This window comes from Neofelis nebulosa, chromosome 5 (assembly GCF_028018385.1).
Source record: "Neofelis nebulosa isolate mNeoNeb1 chromosome 5, mNeoNeb1.pri, whole genome shotgun sequence".
NCBI lineage: Eukaryota > Metazoa > Chordata > Mammalia > Carnivora > Felidae > Neofelis > Neofelis nebulosa.
In genome coordinates this window covers 92,935,568-92,951,214 of record NC_080786.1, presented here as the reverse complement: position 1 = coordinate 92,951,214, position 15,647 = coordinate 92,935,568, and the positions used below count along the sequence as shown (strand labels likewise).

The window sequence follows — 15,647 nt, the reverse complement described above, 5'->3', positions numbered from 1 at the left end:
GTTTCAGTGTGGTCCTGCTTAAGTTCCTGTAACTTTTTGTTTTCATGAATTTCAGGAAGATCCTGCCTTGATTCGTTGGACCTATGCAAGATCAGCAAATATCTATCCCAATTTCAGACCCACTCCCAAGACCTCACTCTTAGGAGCTCTATTTGGAATTGGGCCCCTCTTCTTCTGGTATTATGTTTTCAAAACTGACAGAGTAAGTATTGGGGCCTGATATTTACTTTCTGTGTGATTAGTTCCCCGGGCTGGCTGCAGCTCTTTCTCTTGTCCATTGCCACCAGCCTTCCTCCCATCTTAACCCCTCTACTCTTTTATCTTTATTCCTTTCCAGCAAGAGTTAAAAGAGAAAGTTTTCGATTACATGTTTGGTTTTATTGCTTTATCATTTCAACTCTTACTGAAATATACTTTACTAAAATTCATGATAGTCTCTGAGACTTTCAAATTAATGGCTGCTCTAGAATATCAAGTAATAAGTTGGTCAGTTTAAATTTCTAAGGCTTGAACTTAGAGCTCATGAAAGAGTTTTCCTGGTGTGTTTTAGATGATGTAAGGAAATTGTGCTGTGAATATTAAGTGAGAGAATACAGAAATAACTTTAAAAAGTTAATATAGAAGTTAAACTTTGCTATTTTGAATTACCTTTAGAAATTATCTTTGTGAATTTTTATATTTTTCTTAGTTCATCTGTTTTTAAAAGAGATGTTTATTTGGTTAAATATTAGCAGAATACATAAGTCATTTAGTGTGTTCCCTATTTGTATGAATTCTAGTTATGTTGGTCACATTTTGTGAATTAATGTTAAAACTTCCTAATACCCTAACAAGAGGAAAGCAAAAGCAACCCGTGGTGGGAATCTGCCATCAGAGGCCATATGATCGCAGAGAAAGCCAAGCTTATCTTTGACAGCTAGTACTAGACCCCCGGGAGGCCTCATGTTGCCATATAGACTGGAACCCACTCATCTAGCTCTGCCTTAAACTGGCCAGTCCACTCTCCTGTTAGACCTTATATATATTTTTTTGATTGATAAATTAACTGCTTCACAGAAAGGTAGGCCACACTTACCCAGAAGGTGTTTGCATTTTGCTTTTGACATATGATTTTTAGTGGGGTAATAAAATGATTCCAACATGTGCACAGGATGTTTTTCTTTTCTTTTTTTTTTATGTTTATTTATTTTTGAGAGAGAGAGTGTGAACGTAAGTGGGAGAGGATCTGAAGCAGGCTCTGTGCTGAGAGCAGAGAGCCCGATGTGGGGCTCAAACTCACAAACTGTGAGATCATGACCTGAGCCAAAGTCAGATACTTAACCAACTGAGCCACGCAGGCGCCCCATCTATTTTTTTTAAAATTTTTTTTAACGTTTATTTATTTTTGAGACAGAGAGAGACAGAGCATGAACAGGGGAGGGGCAGACAGAGAGGGAGACACAGAATCAGAAGCAGGCTCCAGGCTCTGAGCCATCAGCCCAGAGCCCGACGCGGGGCTCGAACTCACGGACCGTTAGATCGTGACCTGAGCTGAAGTCGGACGCTTAACCGACTGAGCCACCCAGGCGCCCCTCTATTTTTTTTTTTTTTATGTTTATTTTTACTTTATTGAGAGAGAGGGAGAGAGAATCCCAAGCAGGCTCAGAGCTGTCAGTACAGAGCCTGACATAGGGCTTGGTCTCACAAACTGCAAGATCATGACCTGAGCCAAAACCGAAAGTCAAATGCTTAACCAACTGAGCCACCCAGGTGCCCTACATAAGATGTTTTTCAATAGGAATGTTTTTTCATTGTCCCTTTATTTCTTCAGACTGCTACTTCTTCCCTTATACAATGTGGGATGGGAATTAGCTTTGGAGTATTTAAGTCTTGTTTCAGAGTTGTACTGTGGGTTCTGCCAGAATACTTTGTTTTTTTGTATTTTCTAGTACTTTTTTGTTTATATATTTTGCAAAATGGTCACCAGAGTAAGTCTAGTTAACATCTGTCACCATACATAGTTACAAAAATAATCTTTTTTCTTATAATGAGGACTTAAGAATAATTCTCTTAGCAACTTTCAAATATTCAATATAGTATTATTGACTGTAGTCACCATGCTGTACATTATATTCCCATGACTTATTTAATTTGTGATTGGAAGTTTGTACCTTTTGATCCCCTTCACCCATTTTGCCCACTGCCCACCTCCTGCCTCTGTCACCTACCTGTGTGTTCTCTGTATCTATATGCTTGTACTTATGAAATTGCAAGATTTCATTCTTTTTTTTTTATTATGGCTGAATAGTATTCCATTGTATACATATACCATGTCTTTATTCATCCATTGATGGACACTGAGGTTGTTTCTGTATCTTGGCTGTTGTAAATAGTGTTGCAATGAACAGGGGTCAGAATGTGTTGTTTCTAATGCAGTTTTTTTTGTTTGTTTTTTGTTTTATTTGTTTGTTTGTTTGTTTTCTATCTCTGCAGGATAGGAAAGAAAAACTGATCCAGGAAGGAAAATTGGATCGAACATTTAGCATTTCATATTAAGTCTGGCAATGATGACTCTATGTATTATTGTTTAAATAAATCTCCTATTAATCATTAAATAGTTTCTCTTTCTTCCTGTTACCTTAATTCAACAAATATTTGCTGTACATTGTATTATCCCTACTTTGTAAGAGTTCACAGTTTAATGAAGAAACAAATTCACGTTGATGCATTCAGTCATTCAGCAAATGAGTGTCTACTCTGAGCCAGGCATTGTGCTCTGGTCCCAGAAGACAACAGTCAATAAGACAAGTTTAGGCCCTGTGCGTAAGGAGTACACTGTGACAACTGTTTTATTCCATTATTGTTATTTGAGAGCTCATTATATCTAGTACTACTTAATAATCTAAACTCGTGTCTGGCTCCAGCCCCAGCGGTAAATGCAACAGAACAGTAACATCAATGTGGTAAAAAAAGATATGACAGGGATTCAGGAAAGTGATATAGAAGCTCATGGAGAAACAATTCTGTCTAGGGAGATGGCATTTGATCAAGGCTCTGAAGATCACAGGGGCTAACAGGGCAAAACGGAAGCATTAAAGGGCAAGGTGTGTTGAGTATGGCTATATTGGGGGCCATTGTAGGGTAAGAAGACAGGGTAGAGGCCACGCTGAGGAAAAGAAGTAAAATGGTTTAGCACATAGGCTTTGAAGGTTAGATTGGGGTCAGAACCCTAGCTCAAGCTGAACAGTTGAGTTGGAATACAAGGCCTCCTGTTACCCCAGCTCTCGCATGGAGATAGTAATGCCTACTTCCTCATAAGGTCATGAAGATAGAAATGAGATAACATAGTATTGCTAATAAAATAAAGCTACATGCTTTATTGTTCAGTCTTGAAACAGTAGGGTGACAATTGGACCTATGAAGGCAGAGTAAGAAAGTGTTACAGGAAGAGCTTGCTCTTTAGGGCTGATTTACGTTAGTATATTGTTTTTAACTTTAAGAGCATATTCACAAGTCTTCTCATCTGAATCTTTTATGAGTCTGGGGTACTCAGAAACACAGAACCTGAGAGACAAGCTTATGTGCAGGTTATATTAGGGAGTGATGTGAAAGAACAAGTAGGAGACTGGTAAGAGTGAAGCAGGAGTAGAGGACAGCCCGTCAGGTGTGTGTGATTGGCCTGTTGCCTCAGAGTAGCAGGCTTAATTCCACCAGGGACCTTGAGGAGCCCTGTGGAACGTGCACAGAATGTGTACAAGCGAAAAATGAGTATCCATGAGCTGGTCCCCGAGTTGGTTGAGAGTTGTCTCATGCAGTTAAGTCCCTTTCACTTCCAGGTATGGGTGTGCCTCAGAATGGCTGAGGGTGCTTACAGGCTTCTCACATGGAGGGGGAAGAAAGCCTAGGGCAGGAAGCAAGTGATGTGCTACACAGCTGAGGTGTCTTGTTGACAGTTCCACACCTGCAGGAGCTAGGAGCTACAGCAGCAGTTGGAGTAAAAAGACTGGTCAAGAGGAAATGAGGTAGGCACAAGAAGTAGACGATTTCCTTATCCACTCCATACACTGCTTGGATCTGGGTGCACTTTAATCTGTAACATGTCATTCAGGGTGGTGGCTAGGTCCAATCTCAGCATAGGAGGGTTAGTGGAACAAGTCTCAGTCCTGCACTGTGGAAATGTCTGAAGCCATAACTGATATTCGTCATTTCCCTCCACCAAACTTTCTAGGTTTTCCCTCCTTGGCTATCACTTTAGACGGTCTAGATTGCTTGCTTGAAGGAGTCACTGGGTCCTTTATCTGCCAAGGCCAGAACCTTAGTTACTCCTGTATCATCAGGTCTTTGTTGAAGCAATTGCCTATTTACATTTATCCCTGGACATGGAAGCATCAAGAAGCACTAGTAAATCTGCATTCCAGATGTATCCCTTTAGGCCCCCATTGTGTAACAGCTACCCTAGCTCCTTGTAATGAAAGTCATTTAGTGCTGCCAATATGGAAACCTTTTTTTTCCCTTTTGTCCACTGTTTCCCAGGCACAAGAAGCCCCAAATTACCAGGAGATAGTCACAGTTTCCGATTAAAGTGAAATCCTGTGATATTGTGATTTATAATAAGAAATACATATTTGGTCATTGTCCTCATTTCTGTCACAGAGCTCCTAAAACCCTGGGGATTTTCTGAGAGTTGTGTTAAAGGCGTCTTTTGTTATGTTAATGAGGCAAGTTTCAGACCACACCTAAGGCTGGGGTTGGTTGCCAAGAGAACCAACTGTCTGATTAGACGGTTGGAACTTGTAGTCCCCTTCCGTGACCTTGCATTTGTATCCCTGCTCTACCACTTGTGAAGTGACCTGGAAAGTATTTACATTTTCTGTGACTCAGTTTTCTTATCTTTAAAATAGATATACTAGTAATACTTACATTGTTATTAAGCTCATTGTTTGAAGAGTTACTGTTTACAAAGTATTTAGTATTTAGGGTAGTTCTATTTTTAACTTAAAAAAATTTTTTTTAATGTTTTATTTTATTTTTGAGAGACAGAGAGACACAGCATGAGTGGGGGAAGAGCAGAGAGAGAGGGAGACACAGAATCTGAAGCAGGCTCCAGGCTCCAAGCTGTCAGCACAGAGCCTGACTCAGGGCTTGAACCCACAAACTGTGAGATTATGACCTGAGCAGAGTTGGACACCTAACTGACTGAGCCACCCAGGTGCCCCCTATTTTTAACCTTTTGAAGAAATGTCATACTGTTTTCTACAGTGGGTATACCAGTTTGCATTCCTACCAACAGTGCAACAATTCCTTTTTCTCCACATCCTCGCCAACACCTATTGTTACTTGTGTTTTTGATTTTCTCTATTCTGATAGGTGTGAGGTGATACCTCGCTGTAGTTTTGATTTACATATCCCTGATGATGAGTGATTTTGAGCATCTTTTCATTGTGTCTGTTGACCATCAGGATGTCTTCTTTGGAAAAAATGTCTATTCATGTCTTCTGCCCATTTTTAAATTGGATTATTCATTTTTTGTGTGTTGAGTTTGATAAGTTCTTTATAGATTTTGGATACTAACCCTTTATTGGATATGTCATTTGTAAATATCTTCTCCCATTCCATAGGTTGCCTTTTAGTTTTGCTGATTATAAAACATTTTTTTTTAACATTGAGAATTATTGAGCAATGTGTTCTTAAGAGTTTAATCAATTTCTAAATATTTCTCACTACCACAAACAATGCCCCAAATCACACCCAGAATGGTCTGCTGAGAATACCAATTGCCACCTCATCTGAGTGCTATAATGTTACCATGTGTCTGACTGATGTGGCTGGCCGTGAGCACTGGGCACAGGAGCCTACACTGGTATTGCTGCCTCTGTTGGCCCAAAAGCTAAAGCTTGTTACAGCCACAGCCACCATAAAAAGTTCCTCAAGGTTCCTGTATCTTCCCATCACTTGCTCCTGAAAAACTTCTTGTTGCAGGGGAGGGTGAAAAAGCAAGCATATGGCATGTTCAGCTTGAAAATGTGAGGCAGATATGGAATTCCCAAACATAAGAAAGTGGTTCAAATGCTGTGCAGCCAAAAATGACAAGGAACCAGAACCAGATCATAAGGCCTTTATCACAGTTAAGGGCTTCTTCCTAATGGCAATGGGAGCCACTGAAGGTATTAAGCAGGAGTAACCTCATTGGATTTGCATCCCTGGAAGATCATTTTGGATTCTGGAGGAGGAGGATCTCAGGGCAAGAAAGGCTAGAGGTTGACCAGTTATCAGGCTGTTGTAAGACTTATGGCTAGAAATGATTTTCAATTTTTGAGACAAGCCCTCTCTGTAGAACAAAGCAGTCCCTACTAATCCCAGGATGACTCATTTGGATGTGAACTTGTCGAAAGCTTTATGAAAGTCTAAATATATTATCTCTATTAGTTCCCCTTTATGCACATGCTTGAGGAGCCAGTCTTAATAATTCCATATCCGTGTACATCATCCCTTCCTCTCTTTGGGACAATATTGCTTCTCTAACAGGCTGGTTTGTTTAAGTACTGTGTCTTTTTATCCTTTATTATGGACCCTGCCTGGTGAAAAATATTACATTCATGCTCTGATCCAAATCTCTTTGGGTCCATTTCCTGATTTATTTTCCTTTTTCTTTTTTCTCATTCCTGGTGGGCACTTGACAGTCTTCTTGTGACTTTGGGGAAGCTACAGAGTAATGGTTATTGCTACATTCTTCAAGATCATTAATGAAGTAATTGAGGATATTAGAGATCTGTACGAGAAACTATTTTGATCAAAGATGCATGATTTAGGGGCGCCTGGGTGGCGCCGTCGGTTAAGCGTCCGACTTCAGCCAGGTCACGATCTCGCGGTCCGTGAGTTCGAGCCCCGCGCGTCGGGCTCTGGGCTGATGGCTCGGAGCCTGGAGCCTGTTTCCGATTCTGTGTCTGCCTCTCTCTCTGCCCCTCCCCCGTTCATGCTCTGTCTCTCTCTGTCCCAAAAATAAATAAAAAACGTTGAAAAAAAAAATTTAAAGATGCATGATTTAAAGATATGGACAGCGCTTGAAAATTAGTAAATTATAAAATACCATAAATATATTAAAAGATTCAAGCTTTTCAAAATGTCTGCTGCTACTTTCTACCTTTGTATGAACAAATAGAATTTTATCATGTTTCTTAAAAAATTTTTTTTAATGTTTACTTTTGAGAGTGAGCGGAAGAGGGGCATAGAGAGAGGGAGACAGAGGATCCAAAGCGGCTCTGTGCTGACAGGAGAGAGCCTGGTGCGGGGCCCAAACTCACAAACCATGAGATCATGAGTTGGACACCTAACCAGCTGTGTCACCCAGGCACCCTTATCATGTTGCTATTAGAGGATCCGTTTGTACCAACAGTTATGATTGTAATCCTTCTACTAGTCTCCCCTCTGGCTGCCTTGTTTATTGCCATTTCCCCTTCTGCTGATATTCACTGTGGCCTGGAGGGACATTGATCCCTGTCATTTACCCTTCAACATTCCAAGAAAGTGCAGTGTGCATCTATCTCATCGCCAAGCTTCAGGATTTAAAAGATTAAGGTCAACTTAAAGTCTGACATCCAGTATTTGAACATTGCTGGTGAAACATCTGAGATTTCTGGAGCAAACAAACTTACCATTAGAATTCAAGTTCTTAAAAAAAAAAAAAAAAAAGAATTCAAGTTCTTTTCCTCCATAATTACAAGGAGTATTATCTTAGCAGTTTTGAGTCAATTCTTTACTTCTACCATCAATTGCATTTAAATCATTCATCTCTTATTTGATAATTAGGCTCTAAAGAAAATGGGGAGTGGAAATGGAGGAAGGAGGCAACTGGCTGAGTCTGCTCTAGAAATCAATGTAGGAGGGACTCAGGGGGTACCAGTCTGATATGAAATTGTTGTGAGTAGGAGGAGAAGGTGAAGGAACTTCTCTTGAAACTACATCTGCACAGGTAAGCACATTTTTTTCTACTTATTTTCATAATTTAAGAAAACAAAGTTTGCTAGAGAGGGTTTTATTTATGCTTTATATAGGATAGAGACAGCATCAAAGAGTGTTACTATTTTAAAAAAGTGTTTTTGAAGTTTATTTATTTATCCTGACAGAGACAGAGACAGTGTGAGTTGGGGAGGGGCAGAGAGAGAGGGAGAGGGAGAATCCCAAGCAGGCTCCACACTGACAGTGCAGGCCCAATGCAGGGCTTGAACTCACAAAACCGAGAGATTATGACCTGAGCTGAAACCAAGAGTTGGACAATTAACTGATTGAGCCACCCAGGCACCCTGAGTATTACTATTTTTTATATGAAGTGACTTGGATGAGGGTAGATGGAGATAAGGGTGGCCAACTAACCTGAAGCTATCTATTAGAAACTGGATAGGCAGCTTCTCCTTCGAAATCATGCTCTAGAGAAGGGGTGGCACAGAAGTGTTTGGTCCTATCAGGACCTTTGGGAGGAGACGTGCAGTCTGCAAGGAGAATGAGCTGCTGTCGGTCTGCAGGTTCTAGGGATGGTTGGTTTCCTGGAGCCACAGGGGTGAAGGAGCCTGTGTCTACTGAATTCTAGTAGGACATTGGCTGTCAGGTCTCCTCTGAATTGATCACTGAGCTCAGTCATGTACTAAGCATTGAGGATACTTATATAATAAAGATACAGCTCCTTATTGGAGGAATGAACAATGGAGAAAAACAATTATAGCAGCCAACACTTAATTAAACTTTTGCTTGTGTTCTAGTCACTAAGTTAAAGTTAGGGCTTTACACATCTCGCTGCATGCCTTAAAATTCCCCATGATGCAGAGGGATTTAGAGAGGTTAACTAATTTGCTTGAGTCCTCTAGCTAATAAGGGCTGAGTCAGAACTTAAATCTGGGCAGGCTGACTCCAGAGGGCATATCTTTAACCGTTCTTTGGACAGGATAAAGACTGACGCTGTGTGGAGTCCAGTACTGAGAAAGAATACCTAACCCAGCCTGGAGGGTTCAAGAGGTGGCATCTTTAAGAGTAGAGACTGCCACTTGCACCTCTAGATTTTCTAGCACATCCACAGGTATATAGAATGTTAGAACCAGAAAAATCTTTAAAGATCTGCTAGTCTCACTGCCTAATTCTATAGGAAAGATTTGGACAGGAGAAATGATTTGTCCGTTTCTTCAAGAAATCCTAATTTGAGGATTAGAAATCTAAGGCTTTTTTTCTTTTTCTTTTAAAATTTTTATTTAAATTCTAGTTTGTTAACCTATAGTGCAATATTGGTTTCAGGTGTAGAATTCAGTGATTCATCACTTACATACAATACCCAGTGCTCAATCACAAGTGCCCTCTTTTGTACCCATCACCCATTTAGCCCATCCCGCCCCCCAACCTCCCTCCCTCCATCAAACCTCAGTTTGTTCTCTATAGTTAAGAGTCTCTTATGGTTTGTTTCTCTTTTTTTCCCCCTTCCCATATGTTCATGTTTTGTTTCTTAAATTCCACATATGACTGAAATGATACGGTGTTTGTCTTTCTCTGAGTGACTTATTTCGCTTAGCATAATACATGTTAGCTCTATCCACATCATTGCAAATGGCAAGACTTCATTCCTTTTTATGGCTGACTAATATTCATATATATATATATATATATACACACACACACACATATATATGTGTACATATATATACACACACACACACACATACATACATACTTACATACAAACATACACATACACACCCCATGTCTTCTTTATCCATTCATCAGTTGATGGATGCATAGACATTTGGACTCTTTCCATAATTTGGCTATTGTTGATAATGGTACTACAAACATTGAAGTGCATGTACCCCATCAAATCTGTATTTTTGTATCCTTTGAGTTACCTAGTAGTGCAATTACTGAATCATAGGGTAATTCTATTCTTAACTTTTTGAGGAACCTCCATACTGTTTTCCAGAGTGGCTGCATCAGTTTGCATTTCCACCAACAGTGTTAAGGGGGCTCCCCTTACTTTCTCCACATCCTTGCCAATACTTGTTGTTACTTTTGTTGTTAATTTTAGCCATTCTGATGGGTGTGAGGATTTCTTCTTTGGAAAATGTCTATTCATGTCTTCTGCCCAGTTCTTCACTGGATCATTTGGTTTTTTAGGTATGGAGTTTGATAAGGTCTTTATATATTTTGGATACTAACCCTTTATCAGATATGTCATTTGCAAATATCTTCTTCCATTCTGTAGGCTGCCTTTTATTTTTGTTGATTGTTTTCTTCACTTTGCAGAAATTTTTTATCTTGATGAGGTCCCAATAGTTCATTTTACTTTTGTTTCCCTTGCCTTCAGAGACGTGTCTAGTGAGAAGCTGCTCCAGCTGAGGTCAAAGAGGTTGCTGCCTGAGTTCTCCTGTAGTCTTTTGATGGTTTCCTGTCTCACATTTAGGTCTGTCATCCATTTTGAATGGTGTAAGAAAGTGGTCCAGTTTCATTCTTTTCCATGTTGCTGTCTAGTTTTCCCAACATTTTATTTGTTGAAGAGACTGTCTTTTTTTTTCATTGGATATTCTTTCCTACTCTGTTGAAGATTAGTTGGCCATATAGTTGTGTATCCAGTTCTGGGTTTTCTATTTTGTTCCATTGATCCATGTGTCTGTTTTTTTGCCAGACAATATGGTAGTGGCACAAAAACAGGATGCTAGGTTTTGATTAAGAACACTGGCTCTGATTGTCCATGTCACCTGTTTGTGATGAAAAATGAGACTTGGGATAATTGAAACAGTTGCTCACCAACCTACTATTTGTACTTCATACAAACAGAAGACTTGATAAGGCATATTAATAAGGATGTATTTGGAGGAATCAGGCAGATGTTTGGAGCATTTCCTGTATAAAGCAAATATTCGCAGATTTGTCTCTTGTGGCTGTGAGAGTGAAGATGTTAGGTTCAAACCCAATGCCTTCTGTATTGTTCTTGCTGGATTCCCACAGGAAGGTATCCCTGACAGGCACCAGCTTGCCCACCAACACCCAATAGCCCTTCTTTCCTTCTGATAGAACCCCAATTTGTACAGGAGGTTGCTGGAATTCCCTTTATCTCAGGCAAGGTGTACATGATCCCAGCTCCAGGGAATGAATTGGGGATTGTTCTAAGTATGGACATGGGACTCAGTTCTGTGCATAAGACATAAGGAGGATCTGCAGGGGAGGGCTTTCTTTCCCAAATAAAAAGGAATTTCCCGGGGCGCCTGGGTGGCGCAGTCGGTTAAGCGTCCGACTTCAGCCAGGTCACGATCTCGTGGTCCGTGAGTTCGAGCCCCGCGTCAGGCACTGGGCTGATGGCTCGGAGCCTGGAGCCTGTTTCTGATTCTGTGTCTCCCTCTCTCTCTCTGCCCCTCCCCCGTTCATGCTCTGTCTCTCTCTGTCCCAAAAATAAATAAAAAAAAAAACGTTGGAAAAAAAAAATTAAAAAAGGAATTTCCCAAGGAGAAATCCTTTCTGTTCCTTCCCCCTTTTGCTTTCTTCTTTTCCTCTGACCAATAACATGGATATGAGGCCTAGAAATGGAATGAAGATAAAACAATTTGCCAAAAATAGTGGAGCGGAAAAGCAGAATGAACTTGGGTCTAGGATCACTTCATGTCCTGACCTGCCAACCTCAGACTTCTTTTATAGGATAAAGTCCTAGTTGTTAAGCTAATGCTAGATTTTTAGTTTTGCAGGTTTTTTTTTTCTTACAGTTAAATGCACTCTTAATTGATACCATGTCTTTTTATTAAGAGAAGTCATATCATAAAGTACACCTGTCCTTCAGGTTTTAATTTTATTCATAGGATCCAAAATAAAGGTAGTAAATGCTTGTGAATGAGCAAAACTGCCCCATCTGTTAAATTTCTTTTCCAGGGAATGTATAGAATTGCATACATTTGGTTTTTACAAGGTATCACTGTTAATAGTGCTGTGGTGAGTTGTGTCGAAGTTTCTGATATCATTTCAGATTTATTTATTTGTTAAATTTATTTATTTATTTGTAAGTAAGTAACCTCTCCATCCAACGTGGGCTCAAACTCACAACCCTGAGATCTAGAGTCCATGCTTTTCTGACTGAGCCAGCCAGGCGCCCTATCATTTTGCATTTAAAAAAACTGAGAATAGGCTAATTAGAGTCCCAAAGGCCTACATGATTAGTTAAGATTCCTCCAGGAAAAGCTCTGTAGCTAGTCATATGCAAACTACTTACATCAAAGTGTAGATTCTGTCTTAACTTTCACTTTTTTTTTTTTTTTTTTTTAAATTTTTTTTTTCAACGTTTTTTATTTATTTTTGGGACAGAGAGAGACAGAGCATGAACGGGGGAGGGTCAGAGAGAGAGGGAGACACAGAATCGGAAACAGGCTCCAGGCTCCGAGCCATCGGCCCAGAGCCTGACGCGGGGCTCGAACTCACGGACCGCGAGATCGTGACCTGGCTGAAGTCGGACGCTTAACCGACTGCGCCACCCAGGCGCCCCTTAACTTTCACTTTAATTGAGCTATTAATATGCACTGTTGAGATCGTAAATTGAGCTTTAATATGGTTTTCATGTTTCAAAACCTAGAAGATGTCAAAAAGGAGGTGGTACTTCTAAATTTTCTACACTTTGGGCTTCTGTTACTTACTGCATTAGAATCATCAGCTATATGCTTGTTTATTTAGTGACAAGGACCTTGGCTTACTCATTCCAGTGTCACCTGCAGTACGTGGCACAGCAGCCTCACTGAGGCAGGAATGAATAAGTATTCACTGTGTCACAGTAGCAACAATAGCCACTAACAATAATAATTGCTAATATTTCCCTATGCTCACCGTGCGCCAAGATTAGTGTGGGTGCCTTCAGTGCATGGTTTTATTTCACCCCCACCAAATCCTTGTGAAACAGATAATTTCCTTCATTCAAATGAGGAAGGGAAGGCTTAGAGAGGTTAAGTCACTTGCTCAAACTTATTCAGCACAGTCTTGAGTCCAGAGTCTTGGATTCCTTATGAAGAAGTATCTATATTTTACAGCCGAGGAAACAGCGGCTCAGAGAAGTTAAGTAACTTGGTCAGGGTCACACAGCTCATAAGTGGTAGAGCCTGGATTTGAACCCAGTCTTGTTCTAGCATCTGTTCTCTTAACTATGCACTACACGGGCATGCCTCAGATTTTTGATGCAATTATATAAAGTTGGTTATATGAAATTGAAGGCTAGTTGGTCAGTAAATGTAATGAAGAACTTTAAAGGTCAGCACTCAAGCCTTTTTTTTTTTTTTTTTTAAAGTAGTAGTAAGGTATCTTTCCAAGACAGAACTTCTTTCAAATCCATAGTGATAACTTTTTTGTCACTCTGGTACAGAAACTACACATTAACTTCTAACTTATAAAGAATTTACATCTAGGCCTTAGGTTTCCTAACTCCTCTCTTTCCCACACTCTTCCTGTGTCCCACCTGGGTACCAAATTTCACTCTTTCTGGAGGGAGTCAGTGGCCCTTCTCACCACTGCATTTGAAGGCTCCTTTCCTTCCTGGGTAATACCTCCAACACAGCCCATGCCCTCCCCCCACCTTTTTTTTGAGCAAAGTAATAGAATTTATTGAGAGAAAGTGTAAAGCTCTCAAGAGTGAGAGGGCTCCCAACTGGGTTGCCGCTGGGGATTTCTGTCCCTGGCTTTTTATTGGGACCTTATCAGAAAGTCTGTGAGAATCCACACATGGCACCTAGCCCAGTCAGGTCTGGAACACGTTTATCTTATCCTCTTTATTCCCCAAACTCCACTGCCACTGCCTCTTCTTCAGTCTTGCACTTGTAGCTGCATCCTGCCTCCCTGAAGTTCCCTTATCTCCTTTTCTAATGTAACCCTTTCCCTACTCATTCCTCCCCCTGGAATAGGGCCTCTAACTGCTGTTAGGCAACAGGGACGATGACCGATGACCGGCTAGCTTCTTCAAGCTGACAAGGGATGGTGTGGAGGTATGGCAGTCTAAGTTTAAGGGTTGGTCAGTCGAGTGGCCCAAGGTATGGTTCCACAGGAAGCCTGAGAGGCAGCAGGTGGCACAAACATCAGCAGACATAAAGACTTATTCTGTTTACTGGGAGATTTAGGGATATTTTTCACCTTAATTCTTCTCTTCCTTTCAATCTAGGAAGCCCTGATTCAGACCAGGATCTAAGGTTGGAAACAGAAGGTGTTTTATTTTTTTTAATTTTTTTTTTAACGTTTATTTATTTTTGAGACAGAGAGAGGCAGAGCATGAACGGGGGAGGGTCAGAGAGAGAGGGAGACACAGAATCGGAAGCAGGCTCCAGGCTCTGAGCCATCAGCCCAGAGCCCGACTCGGGGCTCGAACTCACAGACCGTGAGATCATGACTGAGCCGAAGTCGGACGCTTAACCGACCAAGCCACCCAGGCGCCCCCAGAAGGTGTTTTAGATACTAATCTTAAGGTAGTTTCCAAAACAGTGGTCTTCAGCCTTGCCTGTGCATTGGAATTGCTTGAGGAGTTTAAAAAAAAAATTCTCATTTGGGGTAAGAATATACAATGGGAAAAAGACAATCCCTTCAACAAATGGTGCTGGACATTGTCAACAAATTGGACATGCCAAAGAATGAAACTGGACCACTTTCTTATACCATGCACAAATATAAACTCAAAATGGATTAAGGACCTAAATGTGAGACCTGAAACCATAAAAATCCTAGAAGAGAGCACAGGCGGTAATTTCTTTGACATCAGCTATAACACCATTTTTCTAGAAATGTCTCCTGAGGCAAGGGAAACAAAAGCAAAAATGAACTATTGGGACTACATCAAAATAAAAAATCTTCTGCACAGCAAAGGAAACAACCAACAAAATTAAGACAACCTATGGAGGGGTGTTTGGGTGGCTCAGCTGACTCTTGATTTTGGCTCAGATCATTTTCTCATGGTTTGTGGGATCGAACCCCATGTCAGGATCTGTGCTGACAGCACAGAGCCTGCTTGGGATTCTCCTCTCACTCTATCTCTCAAAAAGAAATAAATAACGACAAAAAAAACCACTTAAAAAAAAAAAAAAAGACAACCTATGGAATGGGAGAATATATTTGCAACTGTCTTATCTGATAAAAGGTTAGTATCCAAAATATATAAAGAACTGATACAGGTCAACACCCAAAAGACAAATAATCCAATTAAGAAATGGACAGAAGACATGAACAGTCATCTCTCCAAAGAAGATATCCAGATAGCCAATAGACACATGAAAAGATGCTCAACATCACTTATCATCAGGGAAATACAAATATGAGATATCACCTCACACCTGTCAGAATGGCTAAAATCAACAACACAAGAAACAAGTGTTGGTGAGGCTGTAGAGAAAAAGGGAACCCTGGTACACTGTTGGTGAGAATGTAAACTGGTACAACCAGTGTGGAAAACAATATGTAGGGGGCGCCTGGGTGACTCAGTCGGTTAAGCGTCCGACTTCCAGGTCACGATCTCGCGGTCCGTGAGTTCAAGCCCCGCGTCGGGCTCTGGGCTGATGGCTCAGAGCCTGGAGCCTGTTTCCGATTCTGTGTCTCCCTCTCTTTCTGCCCCTCCCCCGTTCATGCTCTGTCTCTCTCTGTCCCAAAAATAAATAAACGTTAAAAAAAAAAATTAAAAAAAAAAAAAGAAA

At 40.6% G+C, this 15,647-nt stretch overlaps 1 protein-coding gene across 3 annotated transcripts in view; it reads left to right on the top strand.

Annotated features, from left to right (window-relative positions):
* The window catches only part of NDUFB4 (NADH:ubiquinone oxidoreductase subunit B4), a 29,595-nt gene that overhangs the window by 4,930 nt on the left and 9,018 nt on the right, over positions 1–15,647 (top strand). The window contains exons 2-3 of one of the 3 annotated variants that reach the window (XM_058731265.1): positions 56–202; positions 3,816–3,899. In XM_058731265.1, coding sequence (XP_058587248.1) covers positions 56–202; positions 3,816–3,884 — 216 coding nt within the window. In that variant the 3' untranslated portion in view covers positions 3,885–3,899. Of the gene's footprint in view, positions 1–55; positions 203–2,472; positions 2,595–3,815; positions 3,900–15,647 lie in introns of those variants that run through there. The other 2 variants (XM_058731266.1, XM_058731264.1) reach the window with 2 other exon arrangements.